This window comes from Phoenix dactylifera, chromosome 3 (assembly GCF_051530095.1).
Source record: "Phoenix dactylifera cultivar Ajwa chromosome 3, Ajwa_hap1_PhDact_Kaust_v1.1, whole genome shotgun sequence".
NCBI classification, from domain to species: domain Eukaryota; kingdom Viridiplantae; phylum Streptophyta; class Magnoliopsida; order Arecales; family Arecaceae; genus Phoenix; species Phoenix dactylifera.
Window position 1 is genome coordinate 32,372,197 of NC_143192.1, and position 20,475 is coordinate 32,392,671.

At 36.0% G+C, this 20,475-nt stretch overlaps 2 protein-coding genes across 3 annotated transcripts; both read right to left on the minus strand.

The window, feature by feature from the left end:
• Positions 1-37: 37 nt before the first annotated feature.
• On the minus strand, positions 38-3,689 carry LOC148714317 (GDSL esterase/lipase At5g03980-like). Its single transcript, XM_089929545.1, has 5 exons — positions 2,522-3,689; positions 1,763-1,975; positions 1,475-1,623; positions 600-873; positions 38-498 (listed from the first exon to the last, which is right to left on the minus strand). The coding sequence occupies exons 1-5, from the start codon at positions 2,787-2,789 to the stop codon at positions 257-259; spliced, it is 1,146 nt and encodes a 381-aa protein (XP_089785671.1). The 5' UTR covers positions 2,790-3,689; the 3' UTR covers positions 38-256.
• Positions 3,690-7,921: 4,232 nt separating this feature from the next.
• LOC103699566 (uncharacterized) lies at positions 7,922-18,938 on the minus strand. 2 transcript variants are annotated; one of them, XM_039121683.3, is made up of 6 exons: positions 18,416-18,936; positions 16,794-16,860; positions 12,924-12,972; positions 12,417-12,461; positions 8,513-8,610; positions 7,922-8,277 (listed from the first exon to the last, which is right to left on the minus strand). In XM_039121683.3, exons 1-5 carry the CDS (start codon positions 18,677-18,679, stop codon positions 8,544-8,546), a joined length of 492 nt encoding a protein of 163 aa, XP_038977611.3. In that variant the 5' UTR covers positions 18,680-18,936; the 3' UTR covers positions 7,922-8,277; positions 8,513-8,543. The 2 variants fall into 2 exon arrangements, with proteins under 2 accessions (XP_038977611.3, XP_038977612.3); XM_039121684.3 differs by lacking the exons at positions 7,922-8,277; positions 8,513-8,610 and having other exon boundaries at positions 12,890-12,972; positions 18,416-18,938.
• Positions 18,939-20,475: the final 1,537 nt, after the last annotated feature.

Genomic DNA, 20,475 nt, shown 5'->3' on the forward strand with positions numbered 1-20,475 from the left:
TTTTAAAGAACAAGTTTGCCATACAGTGGGGTCGAGCTAAATAAAATCTTGACCATCAAATTTAACGCAATTGTCTATAATTGATGAAGTACAAAATGACATATTCCCATCAGAGACAGATGATTAATACTCTAAACAAATCATCAAAAAAATAAAACTAAAAACATGAACGGACTAATTGACAACTCAATCCAAGTTCCCAGTCTAAATAGGATAAGATATTATTTCAACACTATGCTTCCTTCTTCTCCAGGACTCAATAGTAGCATTTCCACTTCTCCTGAACTCCATAGCTTGGATAGGAGAATCCACCACTGATTAACTCTCGCGCCATGATCATGTATGCCTTCTGTGTTAAATGAATTCCATCCCAACTTATATGTTGAGCAGGGTTGTCGCATGTTGAAGCTCCAGGAGAACCACACATTTTGGAGGCATCAAAGTTATACTCACCGCCACTTCCACAACAAGCTTTCATCAATGAATTCTTGGCAAATCCTATAGTTAAAAAAGCTCGAGTAAATTAGTTTCATATATTTATAATGTAATCGTAGAAATCAAGAATGATGTAATATATTGATTTTTATACCATAACATACCTAAATCCAACGCATTGTCAAGTAGATGCAAGAAGGCATGGTAGTAATCTGCATACATGATGATAACATGAGGATATGACTTCCTCAACTCTTGTATTGCTTCTTGAAGTTTTAAATTATGGAGCATGGCAAAGGCATTTAGTCCTTTAAGACACATTCTGTCGTCATAAGCATCTGGATCTGATGAACGCGATGCTGTTAAGTAGCTTGGAAAACATCCAATTGGAAAATTCCCAGGAATAACTAGTTGAACAGCTCCCATATCTATCACTTCCTAAAATATATTCAGCACAAATATAATGTTAGCACATACTATAACGAAGACATGATTGCATAACCATTCAATTAATTATTTGCATCAAACAGGACTAATCGATATTTCTCATGCATTTTGATATCGTTATTTTTTTTTTTTTGAGTAAATTTCATGACATTATCTTAGATCGTGCATCATTACTCGACTAGGCATTACAAGCAATGCATGCTGAAGACATATTAGTGACGTAATTAATTTATATTTGTTATTATCTTATCGATTTTTATAATTATTTAAAACTGTGATCTAAACAAGTACATATGTGAACATGAGGCATCATCATCTAATGCTCCAACTATAATAGTTCTAACCAAGTAAAATCTTATTATTGTTTTTACATGCTTGGACATTAGTCTTATCATCTTCATATTTCCAATTTAATTTGATCCATATCTTTTTTGTCCATTATATATGAGAGTATCTTAACTAGTATTCGAAATACTTCTGAGAAAGTTGTGCAAAAGAGGATGATATAACATAGCACTGTTTCTTTGTTAGGAAGAGAGCATGAGAGAAGTTATGAAGATACTGGTCTCCTATAGAAGAAAAGAGACCTTACCTTGGAAGCATTTATTATGCTTTGCACAACATGTGGAACATAACTTATCACCTCTGTGATGGATTTTCCTCCAAAGAAAGCGTAATTATAGTCATTGCCTCCAATCTCTCCCACCAAAAACAGAGCATGATTAAGCTTTTCAGTACAATCTATAGATTCATCGAAACAATACATAAAAATTAATTAAGAGAATGAGATGGTTGCATTAGAATCTTATTCATAAAATGCATTACTTGTTAAAAGGAATAAAGAAAGTCAGAGCCAAAGATTAACAAATTATAAGAGGACCTGTTTCTGATGAGCAAACAGAATCAAGATGGGTCTTCAACCAATCAAGCTGAACATTCAAAGAACTATTAGTATAAGGCATCAAAATGCCCCTTTCCTTGAAAAAGGAATGGTCAAGTGCAGTGGCCCCAGCTACAGCAAAATTGACTCCATGGTTGAAATTAGCCTCCTTGTCCAAATAAGGATTGACAAAAGGAAGATTGAGGGACGAAGCTGAAAAAAGAAAGCATAAGAATTAAGGCCCAGTGCTTATGCAGCTACTAATACATAAGAATCAAGATATTATAAACCCTCAAGTTTTAAAAATGTTTAAGAAAAGTCCACCATCCTAACCGAGATGCATATCTGTCTCTGTTCATGTTGTCACTTCCCAAAACGTACAACAAACCTATGGATGTTGCAGTTTGGCATACGGATGTGCGTCCCATGGTAAACCATGCAGCCCTTTCAACAGCACAAAGATGAGCACAATTATTTAAAAAGCTTATATGAAACCGTCTCGAATCTTTCATGCATCCTGTATTATTTATTTTTTTCTTTTTAATATTTAATTGATATACACATATTCCACGTCTCTGTACATACTGATGAATTTATACCATCTGCAAATTAAGCAATGGCACGCATGCAGAAACCATCGAACCCCATAGAAAACTAAAAGCTATGCATCATGCAAGGAAGAGTGCAATGCATGCATGCTGAAAACGATAGAAATATAAAAAAAAGCTATAGCATATAACTATGGCAAGGAAATATTACCGAGGTAGTCTATCATGAGAAGTCCGTCGGAGCAACGCCCGGTGGGCCTGTGAAAAGTGGTCTCGCCGTATGGAAGGTGTGCGATGGGTGCAAAAGCCCCGCCCACACCCTCTCGAAGGAGGTTGCCAGTGTCGGCAATGGAGTCTCCCAAGCTATATATGGCCTTGATGTAGCACCCTTCCCTCTCCTCGAGACCAGCTGAAGTCCAAAAGAATAGCACCAAAAAGAGAAAGGAGACGGCCTTGAGCGGAGAAGACTTGGGAGCCATAGGTGGAATCACCCTTTGCTACCTTGGAGGAAAGCGAGAGAGAAGAAGTTCGGGACCGACCTGTGAGTCCTGCGGGGGATTTTATAGAAGAAGAGTTGTAGAGAGGGCTGGAAAAGAATATCTAGTTCGGATCCTAGTAGAAAGAGGAGACTAGAAGCCGTTTTCTCCTTAAAAAGCTTACGGTAAGGCATAAAAAAAACCAGGAGTCCCAATAGGATCACAACTGTAATCCTTCTGTGAGGCCCATAAAAAAAACCGGTCGAGCCTATCCGCCGCGAGAATCGCGGCGGAGCAACGACCCCAAGTTTATCCCCTCACTCCCGAGATTATCCCCTTCGGAAAACCCTCTAGAAATCTTCCATCTCTCAACGATCCACCCACCTCTGAGCTCCACCGAGCACCTCTCCTCCTCCTCCTCCTTCCTTTTCTCCGGTGGCCGGGGTGCCGCCTCGGCCAAGCGCCGCCGCCGAAGCCCCTTCTTCCCTCTAGACCACCGCCCCTATTCCTCTGTTCCAACCCAGAACCGAGCCTCCTTCCCCTGTTCCGGACCAAAACCGAGGATGCTCTCGGTTTTCCCCTCCTCGCCGGCCGCCGCCTGCTGTCGACAGCTGGCCGTCGACCACCAAGGCCCGGCCGCCGCTGGACCATCTCCCTTCTCCTCTTCCCTCTCTTCCTTCCCGGCTTCTCCTCTGATAAGCTCACTAAACCCACCAGGTCACAACGGGTTCGGAGACCAAATCCCCTTGGTTCGAGGGAAGTATTGGGACGTGGACGTGGACGTGGACGTGGTTCGAGGGGAAGAGAAGGATTCCGAAGCAACGGATGGGACGCGGGAGTTGATGAGTGATGGCAAGGAGGGATAAGTGATGGCCTGGGTCTCTACTTGGGTTTGGGGAGTGTAGAGAGAAGTTTGGTGTTTCCTTATTTTATTCTTGCCCTGGGTTGCTCCCACCCTAAGGCAGGGTTTGGTATAAGGTGATCGTCCTGCATAGCGGTGATTTTAAATCATCTCTACTTTTCGAATCATCCCCTAACTCGATGATGGGATATCCGTCCTTGAGATCGAAAATTAAAAATTATCATAGGGCAATGATCCTGAATTAAAATTTAAAGACAAAAATATCCTTCAAATTAGCAAAAAAAATTGATATATCAATATACCATCAATATATTATGTCTATATATATATATATTATGTTGATATTATATATTATATTAATGATATATATTATATTATAATATATTACTAATCATATTATTATTCCATTATTATTGAAAGATAATTTTAAATTCTAGTAAAAATATATTATTATTTTTTATATTTATATAATGAAAATATTTAATATATTACTATATTACTTCTATTTACCTTACTTTTCTAATCAAAATAATTATTAGTATTAAAAAAATCTGTTATAAGTATAAATAAAAATATTAATTTTATAATGAAAAATAACATATTTCTAGAAGATTAATAATTTATAGGAGTAATAAATATATTTTTATAGAATATATTAATAATTAATATATTGATAAATATATTAATATTTTATTATAATCTATTTTATATGATTAATAAATATATAATAAGGACTACTAAAAGTAGAATATGTGACAAAATTATGGAGTTATTATATGAATTAGTATATTGACTTACATTTTTAATTCATGAGAATTAAAAATACATAAAAAAATCCATGTAAGATTTATCAAGGGTATTTGTGGTATTATGTGGTCACTGATCTTGGATCCCCATACCATATCAAACAAATTACTCATGGATATCTGGAGATTTTTAATCAACCATGGTCTACCAAACACGTTGATCTTAGATCACCGGAGATCAAATCACCCCAACATTCGGATCACCGGGGATCTTACGTGGTGATCCTGTTGGGGTTACCAAACGCCCCCTAATAAGAGAGTTGTTGGCTGCTTTGCCTAGGATGCTCTAACCCAAAGCAGAGCCGGGAATAAAAATTTCTCTCTCTCTTCCATTCGTCATCTTCTTCTTCTTCTCTGGGTGGGACCTAACATCCTCCTCCTCTTTATTTTTCTTCTTCTTCTCATTCTTAGTTTCTTATTTTATTTATTAGTCTCCATAAATATGTGGATTTTGTTGTTCTTTTGTTGCGCTCTCTCCAAATCATCCAAAAAAACAGCAGTTACCAAGCAGGCCCAAGCCCTTTTGTTGTTCTTCTTCGGCCGATGACTTCTCCAGAGAAACCATATGTCATCAATTCTATTTGGGAGGTAGATGAGCTCCGTTTTTTGAGAAATTTTTTTTCCAAATGCCGAACAATAGGCCGCATTTGAGAAACAAGTGACTACTTGTTTCCTCGTCCATTCCGTGGAGTGGGTCCTTTTCTTTAGATTACCTGCTGTTAAGAATCTACTGTTGAAAAGAAGCCATGCAACAGTAAAAAGAAGCTATGCCTCTAGCAAAAAAAAAAAAAGAAAAAAAAAAAAGAAAAAGCCATGCAAAATTTTTTGATTTTTCCCCTAGAGGGACTTAATTTCCAGATAACCTGAGCAAAGTTGGACCCTACTCCACCATTTGTAAGAAGGTATAGTAGTTTCTAACTGTTAAGGTCTTCTGTATGTTCCATTTCCATTCCATCTTAACTCTTGTAGCTGAGAGAGTAACAATTGAAGTGACTGTTCTCCTCTTGAGTGTAGAGCTTCTCTGAACAGGCTCCGAATGTTTTGAGATGAGATGGCTTCTGCGGCCAATATATTCGATTTCCGTACAAATTCGAGCAAGTTTGAGAAAATCTCTTTTAGTGGTGCTGAACCGATCCAATGATCGAGCCAAAAGAAAACCTGCTTTCCATTTCCGACCCTAAAGACCATGCTTTGATTGAAAAGAGGATTTACTTTTATAATACCCTTCCATGCAGCAGAAGCCAATTTGATGTTTCTTGGTTTCGGTTGGCTCGGAAGCTTCTTGGTGTAGTAGATAGTTTAAACCAGTCCTCGTCAAGGTTTTGATTACTCGTTGTAGAGTCTCCACTAGCATTTTACCAGTTCTCATCAAGGTTTTGAGATGTTGTTGTTTTCGTCTACGGACCTTTTCGCAAATCATTAGGAAGCGACCTCCATTACAATTCTTTTCTCCCCTCCAAAGGAAGTCCCTGCGCTTTTTCTCGATTCATTCAATCGCCATCTGAGTTCAATTCTCAAGCAATGAACCATGGTTATGTATAAAGTATGATCATAAAGAATTTCATATTATTTTAAAACTGACATATTTGCCCGATTGTGTAATGTAAATTTTTATCAAGCCATTTAGTTCTATATGATTTATGAAAAATATAAATATTTTAAGAGCCCTAAAATAGCTATGACTGCTCCTAGAAATATAGGCTTATCGGAGCTAGCATCCAACTAAAATGGCCACTACCAACGGATTACAAAAATAGTCCTATCATGGGTTACAACGATGCTTGATCAGGTAAGATGGTGCATAGTTACTTACTGAATATTTAAATGCTAGAAATTAGATAAATAAGATTACTAGGAGCAGAAAAGTATAAGCTTTGAATATGTAAATGCTGGATTTAGATGCTCTGTATCTGCATTTCTTTGTTTGATAAATAGAAAAACTTTCGACCACTTTTATTATTGTAATTTATGAGATAAATTTTTATATGATGTTTTTTTTTTTTTTTTTTTGTAGGCTTCGTGTTATTGTGGACGATAACCCAATTTGGGGCGGCAAGTATTTAGCTTCTTCACCATGGCGCATTTGTGTTGAGAATGAGCCACCCCAATTGAATCAATAACGCATCATTCACAGGCTCTCGGTTCCTGATGCCCAAACCACCCAAGCCCATAGGTTTTGTAAAGACAATTGTATGATTTAAAGAATATACACTTCTTACCGTCATGATACCCCCACAAGAAGCCTTGATGATTGTGAATTTTTAGAGAAAAGTGAATTTGGGAATTTGACAGTAGACATTAAATAGATAGGAGTAGAACTCGGTGCATATTTTATGAGCACCGACCTCCCAGAATGTGGCCAAGTATGAGCCTTCCATCCCAAGAGAACTGAATAATTTATTTTTGGGTTTTTTGCATGGACGCCCTTCTACATATCAAATTCAAATTTTGCATGAATACCCTTTCAAATTAATATTTGTATATATACCTTCGTAAAACTCTATTATTATACAGATACCCCTAATATAACAGTTGTTTTAACGGTGTTAAAAAATCATATTTATATTAATTAAAAATAAAATAAAAAATTTAAAATTACGTTATTATTCTTACTCTCCCCCCCCCCCTCCCCCGCGGCACCTCATAATTATAATATGACTAATTAGATTTGTCTAATTTTTTATTCAAAAGCGTGGTAAAGTTTCTATTTACTTGTATATCCTTATAAAAATTTATATTTGCACCCCTATCCATTAAGAATATTTTAATCATTTTAATTTAAAACTATTAATTTTTTAACGGCGTTAGATGATATTGGTACATATGCAAAAATAAGAATAAAAAAAGGATAGAATAGCAAAATAAATATTTTATGAGGGTATACATATAAATATCAATTTTGGAAAGATATTCACACAAATCCTATATTTAGAAGGGTATTCATGCAAAAAACCCTTTATTTTTTGCCCAGAAACCATGCAATGTAATAGAGTTTGATTGCCTCCTTACGATTGCAGGCTTCCATTACTGAGGCTTGCCCACATAGCATCAAATCATCTGCAGACATAATATGTCACATAGAAGCTATTCTCGAGATTCAGAATCCCATGAGCTGCTTAAAACTTGAAATTCCACAATCCCAAACAGCATGCTTCTATTGCTTTCCCTCAACTTGCTTCCTGGTAGATGTTATAGAACCTTAGCATGCATGTCCTTTCATAATATATATAGCTTTGAACAAAATTCATTATATATAGTACCAACACGTTCCAAGATACAGCTCCAGATACAGAGCCATTTCTGCAGAACTACAGCGTGCTCAATGGTTCCAGAAGCCAGCTGGTGAATAATCCTGCAGGAACGATCCAAGATTGAAGGCAGCAACTCATTGGCAATTTACGCAGTTAAAATCTTTCAAATAAAGATTTTAAATTTAGATTAGCAGGAACACAACAGATTTTACTCCATTTTGTTAACTTTCATCTCTTACTGATAACTTCTTGTTTAAATTATCCAATACAACTAGTCATGAAAAACCTTCCTATGTTTGCACAAACTTACCAAGGAAGAATAAATAAACAACAGAATGACTAATCTCCTACAAAACTGCTTAACCCATTTAATGATTTTGGAACACTAAAGCTTCTGCGCAGAGGTTAGTATGTAACAGACTTCCAACTCTCTCCATGAGTTTTGCTACCTGAACTTTGTATTGCTATTGGTTCTATATGTCACCAGCCGCTGCCATGGGTTTCTATTGCCTGAATCCTCGTCGATATTCAATCAGAACCTCTTTCTCGCCTCCTGCAGCGAACACACTCATCTGCATTGAGAGGAAAATGAAACATGATGAGGGTAAAGAAATAGAAAACATTTGATGATCTGAATTCAAGGCACAAAAAGATTTCAACCAAACAGGTTTTTTATGCAACTTTAAAAGATAAAAACCAATCGTGCCTGACCATTCCTTAAATGAAATATTATGCACTAAATAACCTACAAAAGTATATAATTATACTTTATCAAATATAAAAGAGATACAAGCCTTTAGGATTAACCTTGAAAGTGCCAGCTGGGGATGTCCAATGGTCATGGAAGACGAAGCAACCGGTGCACAGCTAGGTCCAGAGAATCCACATTCTTCCTCAATATCTTTCTTTCACATGTATTAAGAAATTGACCAGATTGTTTGAATAGTTGACAAAATACTGCTAGAATAATATACAAATAAAATGGTTTTTGATGCATTTAGCCTCGAAAACTTCCCACTAAAACCAATGATGAACCTCTTAAAATGAAAAACCGCACCATTGATCATAATCTACAGTGTATCAAAAACTTAAGAGACCAAAAAAGTAATTGCTTTGGATCTCTTGCCTATGCATCAAGCAATCACAACATGTAAGAGAGGAATGTAGCTAGTGAGCAAAAGTGTGCCATAGGCTATATAATTTGCAAATCAAAACCATTGATCACGATCAAAACATAGATCAAATTTCAGTTGATTTGGATACTTCTAGACTGTAGATAAAACTAAAACATGGTATCATACCATTAAAGTTATCCAACTTTACCCATTGATGCATGGGTAATAGACTTAAAAAGCTGCACGGCTTTTTTTTATCCAAATTAGATGTTGTAGATCATTATCAATGAGGTGGTTTCTTATTTTGCGAGGTCCACCATTTATTTTCAATGAAAAACATTTGGGGTCAAATGTACTCCAAAGCATTTTAAGTCGCCCCCAAATACATATATATAGAGAGAGGGGGTGGACAAGAATCCGGTCAACTAGATTTCAAGTTACATTGGATGATGGGGACCAAAAACCGATCACCCAAGCCACTGAATATGACCTACTACACTAAAAATCACGTTATTCCCATAGCCCATGCATCAAGGGTCAAAAAATATGCATTATTTTATGCTATTTAAATTATTCTTCTTTTGTGAAATTGATGTATAGGTTAGGAGTCTCAAAATCATCTGATTTATTGTGCAAACAATTGAGACACAGTAGATGATATCGAAATGCTCGAATCATCAGTGTCGAGCCCCATCATCTAATCAGGATTGACCAAATCTGACCAGAGATGTAGCCAACCAAATTCTAATCCATATTTCTCTCTTTTTACATATATGTATAGAGATAGAGAGATGGATTTTGCTCCTCACGAGGTGAGGGAACCCATTACTCTCAAGTCTAAATATAATAGGTTAGAGACCACCAAAAACATGATTTTTGGTTTCTAAATATTTTTAGTGATATAAATCATGATCAATGGTGTGGATCTTCAATTTGAATACCTGATTATTAACTTTGGACTTGAGAGGAATAGATACCTTGTCCTTTTCCTTTCAAAAGGAGCACAGTCCATCTCATATATTATGTAAGAAATATTTAAATCAATTCACTAAGTTTACAAGGTTAAGTGAGATATTGATAGAGAGATTTGCCTGATTTTACTAAAAACTTTACAAACCCCTCAACCTTATGGCTTTTACTTAAACTACCTCTCACTGGACCACTAGAATAATCCAGCTAAGTGGTGTGCAGTTATTATTTTCTTCCCTATCATGAAAACACAAGATTGTCATAAAAAGAGTTGCTTAATAATGGTCAAATTCTTATTAGGTTTCTTCTTCTCTCTCACTTTTGCTACTCTCACCATCCTCTCTATTAGATCACCCATGCCAACCAGCTCAACCATCTTGAACATCTCTTCAGTCATCTTTCCTTAAACACACCTTCTCCACTGTTCCCCCTGATCCATCTCTTAAAGCAACCTGATCTGGTTGTCTCAACATTCACAAGATTGTCTTTCAACCAGCCCATTATGCCTATGCCTACCTTGACTTCTTCTAAATCCAACTCTCACTATTTTTGATTGCATCACGCACCCAGCCTAGCCACCTAGCCATCTATACCATCCCTACTGGAAGTAGTTTAGGATTGAGGAGGGGAGTAAGTTGGAAGCAACTGGTTGTGCTTAAAGAATATCCCTCGATGCCTATTATACTTTATTTCACTCCTAAGTTTGTAGCACTAATGGATGACTGTGACAGTGAGACTACAAGGAAACCTTCAATGTCACGCATAGAAGTATTAAGGCTCGATGGAGAGAGAGATAGATAGGTGGGTAGGTAGACAGATTAAACAAACAGATTGACAGACAAATAAGACAGAGAGAGAGAAAGAGAGAGAACAACAAGATTAGAGTACTACAAATTCCTAGATTGAGTTAGGTCATCATGTCTTAGAGATTTCTCATGGACCCAACATGTCCAGGTCAATAAATAGGTCGAGTATGGGTATAACATCCACGACACAATTAAATCAGCTCATATTCAGGTCATGCCTGACCCAGCCCCAACCTGGTCCATTTGCAGGCCCAGGTACAAAGCAAGGTTAAAAGTTTATAAATATTAAAACTAAATCCTGTTATATTACTAGGTGACATGTAACAGTTTAAGAACCACTTTTACTGAAAGCATCATAACAATCTAGAAAATAATATATCATAGCACAGACAAAATGAGCCTGAATAGCAAGGGAAAAAGGGACTCGGTGCTTGGGGGAAAAAATGGTGACCTAGATGATCAAACAAGATTCTGAAGCATTGCTCCAGACCGCTAATGATGATCATTAAAAAGCATAATTAAGAAGACTGAGAGGTTCCAGAAACCATCAATTGGGAATAGTCATCTTGATCATGGACAAAGACCTCAGCGCAGCAGAACTTCGAGAGGATCCAAATTAACCAAGACTGAATAATAATGAATTTATTATTAACACCATTGGCCACTTGCCAGAATGTAAATCCCTTGATGAAAAATTAAACTTACACAAAATATGAAAGATTATCAAATTAAAACCATGGATAGTTGAAGTGATATGGCTAAAGCAAGAGTATGATAAAAATTACAGAAATGGTGAGGGATTTACTAATTTGAGACTCAATCCAGCTTAAACCATAAAAGCTTATTGCCAAAAATATTCAATTAATTCATATCTCACTTGCAACTTTTAAGGTTCGATTGGATCGTTCACCATTTATTAGCTCAAAAAGCAACTATTTACCATTTCATTTGACTAGCAAGGACCAATTCGATGGATACATCAGAAGTTATCTGGGAGACCATAAGGTGATTGACATGATTTTACATAATCAGACCACGGGTCAACTCATATTTAGGGTCAATACAGGAAACTACTAACATCATAATATGCATTATACATTTAATCAAGGTTTATCAACATGTATGCATGCATCAAAAGTCCACAAAATAATCTACATAACATATACATCACTTAGATATATGGACATATCTACCAGCAACTGAAAGAATAATTTTCTTTTTATTATCATTTGGAGAATTATTTTCTAAACATGAAAAATGGCATAAATTCTTCCCACAGAAGAAGTGAATATGCAGTGTTCCTTACATGGTCTTAAGTTTCAGAACAGACTCAAATCTTTGAAGGAGTTTGACAAATAAGCACATTATCAGATAGAAACGGTCCAAGGCATGGGCTAAGTTTAAAGTGAAATCATTCGCTAAACTTGCAAGTTATAAGCTCCCAAGCTTTACAATCAGGAGTGGTTACTTAAGTTCATCCACTTGTCAATTGAATGGCATTCTGGTTGCTATTTGCAGTCATAATTAGCTATATCTGCAGTTATATATCCATTCAACATCTTATCAGTCAAAAAAAACAGACTGATGGTTACTGCAAAGGTGAATGAAGACCCTTATTATTTATTAACAAAACTATGTTAATTCAAATGTCAACAATGAATGGGATGTGAAAGTGCAGGTAGTACAACACATTATCATTACATAGCTTCTTCCACATTTTCATATTAATCTGCATTAACATAATGAGCATTTGTCATTAGCTCTCTACATCCCAAAGTGTTTATTTCCTGGATAGTAACTCAGAGAGAAATAAAAGGATACAGTTGCATAGAAAGAGTTTCCAGGCTCTTCAGTTCTTCATTCAATCTGTGGTAAACGATATAAAGAATTTCAGCAAACTTTTGTAATAATAATTGCAGCAGATCGATGAGAATTATTTACTACAGAAAAGTAACCTGATTATGCCAAAAAACCTAAGAAGAAAGGTTATACTTTTCGAGAGAGAGAGAGAGAGAGAGAGAGAGAGAGAGAGAGAGAGAGAGAGAGAGAGAGAGAGAGAGAGAGCGTGTGTGTGAGAGAGAAAATGGCATTTTCAAAATGTTTGAATGTCATTGAGAGTTGATTTCTGTCAGCTAACATTTGTTAAATGAATCATATCATAAGGAGTTGACAAAATCTTGAGTTCTTCATACAGTTACCCTTCCCAATCAATAATACGGGACATGTTATGAAGTCTTAAAAAGTGCAGGATTAGTGCGGTTGCTTTAATCAAAAAGCAATCATGGATAAATTAACCAGAAAATCAATTGGTCGTAAACAAACATGAACCTCAGGAATGAATTTATGTATCGGTTTCCCTTGCTTGCTGCATCAAGAGCTGCAAAATTAAAGCAGAAAGTGTAAGCGGTGCTCATATGGGGTTTTCAGCAAAACATTATCTAGAAGAAATTATTTAAATGGCATCCAATTTTTCATGACCGAAAGCTAGACAATAATGAAAACATACTGTTAAAAGTGGTATTTTGTCAGATGCAATAATTTACTTAAATCAAGTATTACTTGATTCAACATTATTTTCTTCATTGAAGAAAGAAAGGGATGTCAAAACTTTTTGTTTTCAACTGCGTCTTTGATAGGAGTGGCAAGGTAGGATCCATGAAGGTGAACTGAACTAAATTTGAAGGAATAAGGCATGTTGGTCAGGTTTTTCTTGAATGTCCATTCTTACCAAAGAAAAAAGTCATTCAAACATAGGGCCAAGGATATAAATGCCAAAAAAAAAAAAAGTTGATACAATGGGCAGCCATACCTAGCAATGGGCCAAGCCGGCTCGAAACTCATTAGGTTGGGCCTTAGTGTTAACTAACCACTCTATCCCAAAAGCTTAAGCCATTCAGAAATGAGTCAACATTGTACATCAGGCTTATTAACCACCCCAGCCCCCTCATGAGTAGCCCAGGTCTTGCACATTGAGACTAAAATGAGAGTAGGATGGTAGCTGGGTTAAATCAATAACTGGCTTGGAGGTGATTTGAACTCATTACCTCAAACATACCTAGCTCTGACATCATGTTAATTAACCACTTTACCACAAAAGAATAAACTATTATAGAATGAGTCAGCAATGTATATCTTCTTTTTTTTATAGATCAATCAACAATGTACATCAGGCTTAATATTCAATGAAACCTTAACCTATTTTTACCCACTTATTCTCATTCCTCTCCCTATTATCCTAGTTCCTGCACCAAAAGCCAATGCCAGCCCCCAATACTCTGTGTCCCCACCAGGATATGCTGAACCGACCGGTCGGTTCAGCCTGTACCGAACTGGTGCCGACGTGCCCCAGTACGGCACAGCGTATAAAAATGGTTCCGACCCAAACGGGTTGGCACCAGTTCGGTACAGGCTGAACCGATCGCCCGCACGCGATCCCCGCTCCGAAACCGCGCCCGCGCGCGATTCCCCGCGCGGGGCAGCATGCCTACGCGAGCTGCCAACCCGCGTAGGCCATTTAATGCCACAGAGGGGCATTAATGCCGCTCTGTGGCACTTAACGCGTCCGCGCGTGTCCGCGGACACGCGCGGACGCGTTGTTTTTTTCTGTTTTAGTTTTTTTTATGTCCGTGCGCGCACGGGGCCGCAGACGAGAATGTCTCCGGTTCGGTACCGGTTCCAACCGGTACCGGTGCTCATTGTCTCCCTTTCATGTAGCTCACACACCACTTCAATCTCCCCCAAGAAAAAAAAAATGAAAAATGGTATTGGATAAAATCAGGAGGGTTTTGCACTTTAAAAATTCATAAGGCTCAGCCCAAGCTAAGGGTGGCTCAGGTGGCACAATTTAACCATAGTCATTACCAACACTATGTGGTTGCAAAATGTAGTTTAATGGATTTGATAGTTAAGAAGTCTTTATGTTGATTCATCCATTTAGTGTCTATACAAATGATAGTAAACTAGAGTCTATTTCAAGTTAATTATTTGAAATGAAGCGAACATCTTTTTTCTTTTTTTAAGAGAAGGAAATCTAAAGGTGTATTAATGTTTCTTTTCTATACAATTATTTAACTTAGAGTAGATGCTTTAAATGTTGAAGTATTTTATTCTTAGGTGTTACCAATAAAGAAGCCTCTAACATTATTATAATATGCTATTGTTATGCATTTGGAGCAATCTGGCTAACCTTTAAGAAATCAATGGTTGTGATATCAGTAATAATTATCACTCTTCAAACCTTCTTCTGGTATATGGTTCATTTTCCAATTGATTTGCTTTGTAACACATAGACACATCATGGGTTTTGTTCCTTAGCATTTCGATGTCAGTGAAGAGTAGGAAGGATATTGTGGAGAGCGAGAAACAAAATCCTTCATGCCTCCATGGTACATGTACCCCGGTCACTCACTCCAATTATCATTTTCAAACACTTTCAAGCTTTGCTCTTACTCATAACACTAACTGTTAACAGCTATATGCTCAAATAGTTTAAATATCATCCCTTTTGCCCTTCCAAAGACAAAATATCAAGAGTCTTCTCAAAAGAAATTAAATTTTTTTTATTCATAGAATAGCAATTCAACAAAATTTTCCTAACATGCTTCATCCAAATATAATCAGAACCATAGCTCTCCCCACTTCACACACTAATATTTGGCATAAGGTGAATTTGCATCAAGTAACTATAGAAGCCAAATTATGGCTTTAATATTATATTTTCAGTTTTTCACTATATACATTACATGTTCAGCATTCCAAGGTAATCTCAACTTCATCCTCATCATTTTTGAATTGCTCAATATTGTTTTCATCTAATTGACTTTCTTCGGCAAGAATTGTTATTAGATTTAGTATCGCCACCAATTTTAACCAGGGAATTAGTATCATTAATATTCACAAACAAAAACTTAATATGCATATATCTAGATCAAGGTATACTCTATCCTCATCCTCTCAAACTTTCCTCCATGTCTCTAATATAAGCATCGACCACCATTCATCTCACATTATAAACAGTATCATTTGCAAATAATATGCAACATGGAGCTCTACCCAAACATTGCAAACATTTAAACATATGAACAGGAATGAGATACAAGTTCAAATTCAACCTCTTCGATAGGATCACCTGAGTTATGAACTAATCATTCTTTTTTTTTCGAAAAGGTAAACCCATTATTCTTGATGAGGCTACCTCTGAAATTATTTCCTTCTGAGGCATGTCCTTATTGAATTCACAAGAATCCTTAATTTCTAATAATACCTTAACATGTTCTCTCCAAGTTAAGAAAAATAATGTTTGAATATTCTAGAGAAAACGCAAGATTAGTTCTAGACAACCCTTGTCCATTTTCTCAACATTTGGTCAATGATTATCTTTGACGACTTCATGATGAGGTTCACGGACTTCAAACTATGATGGCAACTGCAGTTATGAGATCTTTAGCATGATAACTTAGTACCACAACACTTCTTTTCCAATCACTGGGCAATTTCTCATTAACAAATCAAAAGATAATACGGAGTATTCTACTTAACCAAAGTAACACAATTTCTATCATATTTTATAATAATTGACCACAACCACCAATCTCCATTCCAATTCCAAATACAAAAAGTGGGCAGTAAATGTAAGGTAGATAGCCAGTTGCAAAATATGGGTCAAACTACATGAATATTGATTTTAACATGGGTATTAGCTTTTTAGTAAATCAATATTGGCCAGAAGATTTCTTACTAAGTTTGGTCTAGAAAATAATAAGAATGGAAGTCAAACTTGTCCCTTAGAGGGTGGGTTGGCTGCAGTAATTTTTGACATCGGTATTTAATCAAAGTTGCATTAGTATTTGATCAAAGTCGTTTTGATAGTATGTTCACAATCAGTATGTAATTGCTGTGTAGCTGCCCTTTTACTCAGGATTTCTCATGTTTTTTTAACTTCTAATAGATAGGGAACATCCAAATATTTCTCATATACTGAAATGCAAGAAAGAGATCACAGTTACATAAATACACCATACAAAATAGAAATAAAGATTTTTTAAGTTAATACCGAAGAAAGTGCAAGGAACTACTACACTCATAAGCGGATATATAGAATCAGTCATTTATTTTATAAGTTATAATGTCTTCATCAAATCATTTGCTAAAATTATTCAATCTTAGCATAATCAGGCGTATTTGCATATCATAGTTTACCAGACTCTTGCAAGCGGCCAACAACTTCACTGAAGCACTGCATGTTCTCAACTGAAGTACTAGTGACCTGCACAGTATGTTATTAAGTCACAAAACAATTTTTGGTAATGAATACTATGATAAGAAATAATAAAAGAAAAAACTATGGAGTTTCTTATTCATATTCATGGCATCTATTAGAACAACATTCTAACCTATACTGATTTCAACAAAGCTTCTAGGGTTCTCTTCGTCATCCAAAAAAATCTGCATAACTTCATCTTCTTCATGCAGTGCATCATTAATAGTGCTCCCCTTTTGTGGTCCCAGAAGCAACTCATTTTTGTGATAGTGCCTTAACATTCAATCCATTGCTTAGTCATCACTCTTCAATAAGGCAAGAATTCTTTATCATAAAGATCTCTAAAAAGAGGCTTAGTTCATTTGGAGACTTTCCTCTACCACCTCCATGTTTGCATGTTGTCATGTACAAATAGATTTAAATACATTGTACAACTTTCTTGTGGTTTCATGCATATATGTATCATTAAACCATGAACTATGGTCCTTAACCATTATTTTGTGTTTGATATCCAAATTTAACCGAAAAGATGGATATCAATCACAAAACTTAAAGACACAAAGTAACAAGGTCCTCCATCACATGGAACACATGCATGAATGGATTTCCCGGCTGATGAATAATTTTTCTCGATGCTCACTCAATAACTTTTAAACATCACCATATTTGGTAGAGGTTTAATTAAGTCATTGAAGCTATCACCATGTGGTAAGTTTTGTCAAGTCAGATTCAGTTCTGGTGGCAAGCATCTATCAGTTTAGGTGGCACAAAACCAAACTGGTCCACACATACAGATACTCAATTGTTATTCATACAGACTAGAAAACATAGAAAGAGAAAGTGAATCACAATATCCAATAAAGTAATACAATAAGAAGAACAAGATGACAATATGTTTAAACAAATCTAAGTTGATGAAACGCTAATCTGATGCATGCAACATATAATTTTGCTTGCTGATTTCAATTTCCAACTAGTGCAAGGATATAAAATCTACATATTTTTTATATAGTTCTTTCAATATAGTAAGTTAAAGAACTTTGAGCCAGAAACCATTATAGAAGTACTATAATGATTTCTTCATGTGGCTTTCCTCAGGAATTTGGGTGGTCTTGCCTTGGCAGTCCCCTTTGGGATTTCAGCAGCCTTCTATTTAGCACCACAATCCAATTATAAAATCTCGATTTGCAAGAAAAAGGTATAAAACAAGATGAAAAAGGTTACTAAAACTAAAACACTCTTAAAGGCTCATTCTTTTCTGTCCCGGTTTGGTTTTCAAATTAGCCTTATCTTTATGACGCTAGGCTTCTTTAGATCCTTCTTTTCCGTTTCAAAACGTCCCAGCTTCCGCATCCATACAACCCCAGCGTCGCGATAATCCTCGAATTCAGAAATTTGTTTTCAATTTAAGAAATTTTGGACGAAAACCAAGAACACAACTCCAAATAGAAAGCAATACCATTCTTGTTTTCAATTTGATCTCCAGAATCAAATAAGTAACGGTAAAACTCGATCAAGCGAACGTAATAAACTATAATTGATGGCTCCTACGAGAACGAACCTCGGATAAAGCCAAGTGGAGGGAGGAGAAGAGAGAAGCGAAGCTCTCGGCGATGGCCGTGGAGTCCCTCTCCACGACTTCCAGGGCCCTAAAGATCTCGTTGCGGTCTAAAGGGGGTTTGGGATCCGAAGGATCCCCGAGGTTTTGAGGCGTCCCGGGGAGGGGGTTCCCCTGGACGACGGATTCGGCGGAGGGTCGAGTCGGTTCCTCTCCATTCGCCGCGGGAACATCTTCCGCTGCTTCAACTGCTCCCTCTCCTTCCATGCAGCAGAGGATTCCAGAGAGACGCGCACTTGGAAGATGGGCACGACAATATAAAGAGAGACACCAAGCTCTTTGATTTATGCCATGGTTCTTGCTGCCTGGTTATTGGTTCATAACTAATTGTCATGCCCTTGCCGATGAAGCCCTTAGAAGGAGATTTTGCAAGCAGAATTTGCTTAACCGGACCCATTCACTTTGAACGAGAGATTCGGCTATTGTAATTAAGGGATCCACGGTCTGCGCACGGCAACGGATGAATAATTTTTGCTCTACAACTTTTGAAGAATTGTTGAAGATTGTGGCTCCTTTCAAACCATCCATATTTATCAAAAGACGAATAGTACAGCATCAATGGTAGATTTTTTAGGAGAATCAAGCGAATATTCCTTACTTTCTTCGGTAGCTTCTATTTTTCTGACTTTGTTGATTGTACTCATATGCGTATTATATAAAGCGTCAGCATAAACAAATATATATTTTATTTTTTATTTTTGTAAGATAAACTGTTTTTTTATCTTTTATTTTTTTTGCAGAAACTAGTTTTTTTTGAATTTTACTAACCATTACGTTCTGTCATGCACATACAAAAAGCAATTTTATAAGTCATTTATATAAATTAAATATACATGCATTATCCATATTAGTATGTTAGAGTTTTGCACATATACAAATAAGGAATTTTTTTAAAAAAAATATAAATGAGAATACAATGAAGAGCAAATGCCAAGTATTTAAAATATAGGTAACATTTTTATTTTTAAAACAATAATATTAATTTATAATGTTATTTTTATTCATGAATCTTTTAGTTATAGAACGGTAGTTTTAATTTAAAAATTTTGGATAAGTGAGAATTCTAAGTAAAGAGAAAATTGGAAATTTTATATTTTAATAAAATTCTAGAATAAAATATTTTTTCTCTGATGGCTTGAGATGCATGTGCAAAAGCCAAGAGATTATATCAACATTTTAGGGGGAGAAGTTGGCAAACATGCTATGTACAAGATATAGCATCAAAGTATGAGGCGGCTTCAAAGCCTTCTAATCTGGGAATAATATTATATATATAGTTGAACTTTAGTGGAGTTGCCATATTCAAAGTTTGAATCAAATATGGGAGTAATTCATTCAAGCATTTAACTAGATGCATCTTTGATAAAAAGAGAAAGAGAGAGAGAGAGAACTTCTCAAACTTTATTGGACCACTATAGCAATACCTTTGTATTAAGAGAAATAATTTTGTATATGTACTGACCTATAGAATATGTGCCATGCCCTTATATGAAGAGAAATACTTTTATATATATATTGGCCTGTAGTATATATGCATCCATTATCAATAGGCATAAATCAGCTGAGATAAATTTATAGATTCAGATAAGAGGGGCCATGATAGTCTTACCCATTTATTATTATGAAGAAACGGAAATCTAAGATATACCATTTCTTTGTAGTAATAGAGATAACAACAAACATAACAACATTAAATATAATTTTTTTTATAAATATAGTGGATTTTTCTAAAAAGTAGATAAAGCTTTTAGGAAAATAAAATTAGTTGATAATAGTAAAATTGGGATTTGCCCAATGGTTGTTCTCCTTAACAATCAAAGGTTCCTTTTTTTTTTGTTGGAATAGACGACTCATACTAATCTAGTATGAATACATCCAAAGTTTTCCATGTGACCGCAACAAATAAAGCTACTTAGTCAGCTGCACTATTCACCTCTCGGTAAACATAGACCATCTGGAAACTATCAAAACTTATAATCATCCTCTATATATCTCCAAGGAGA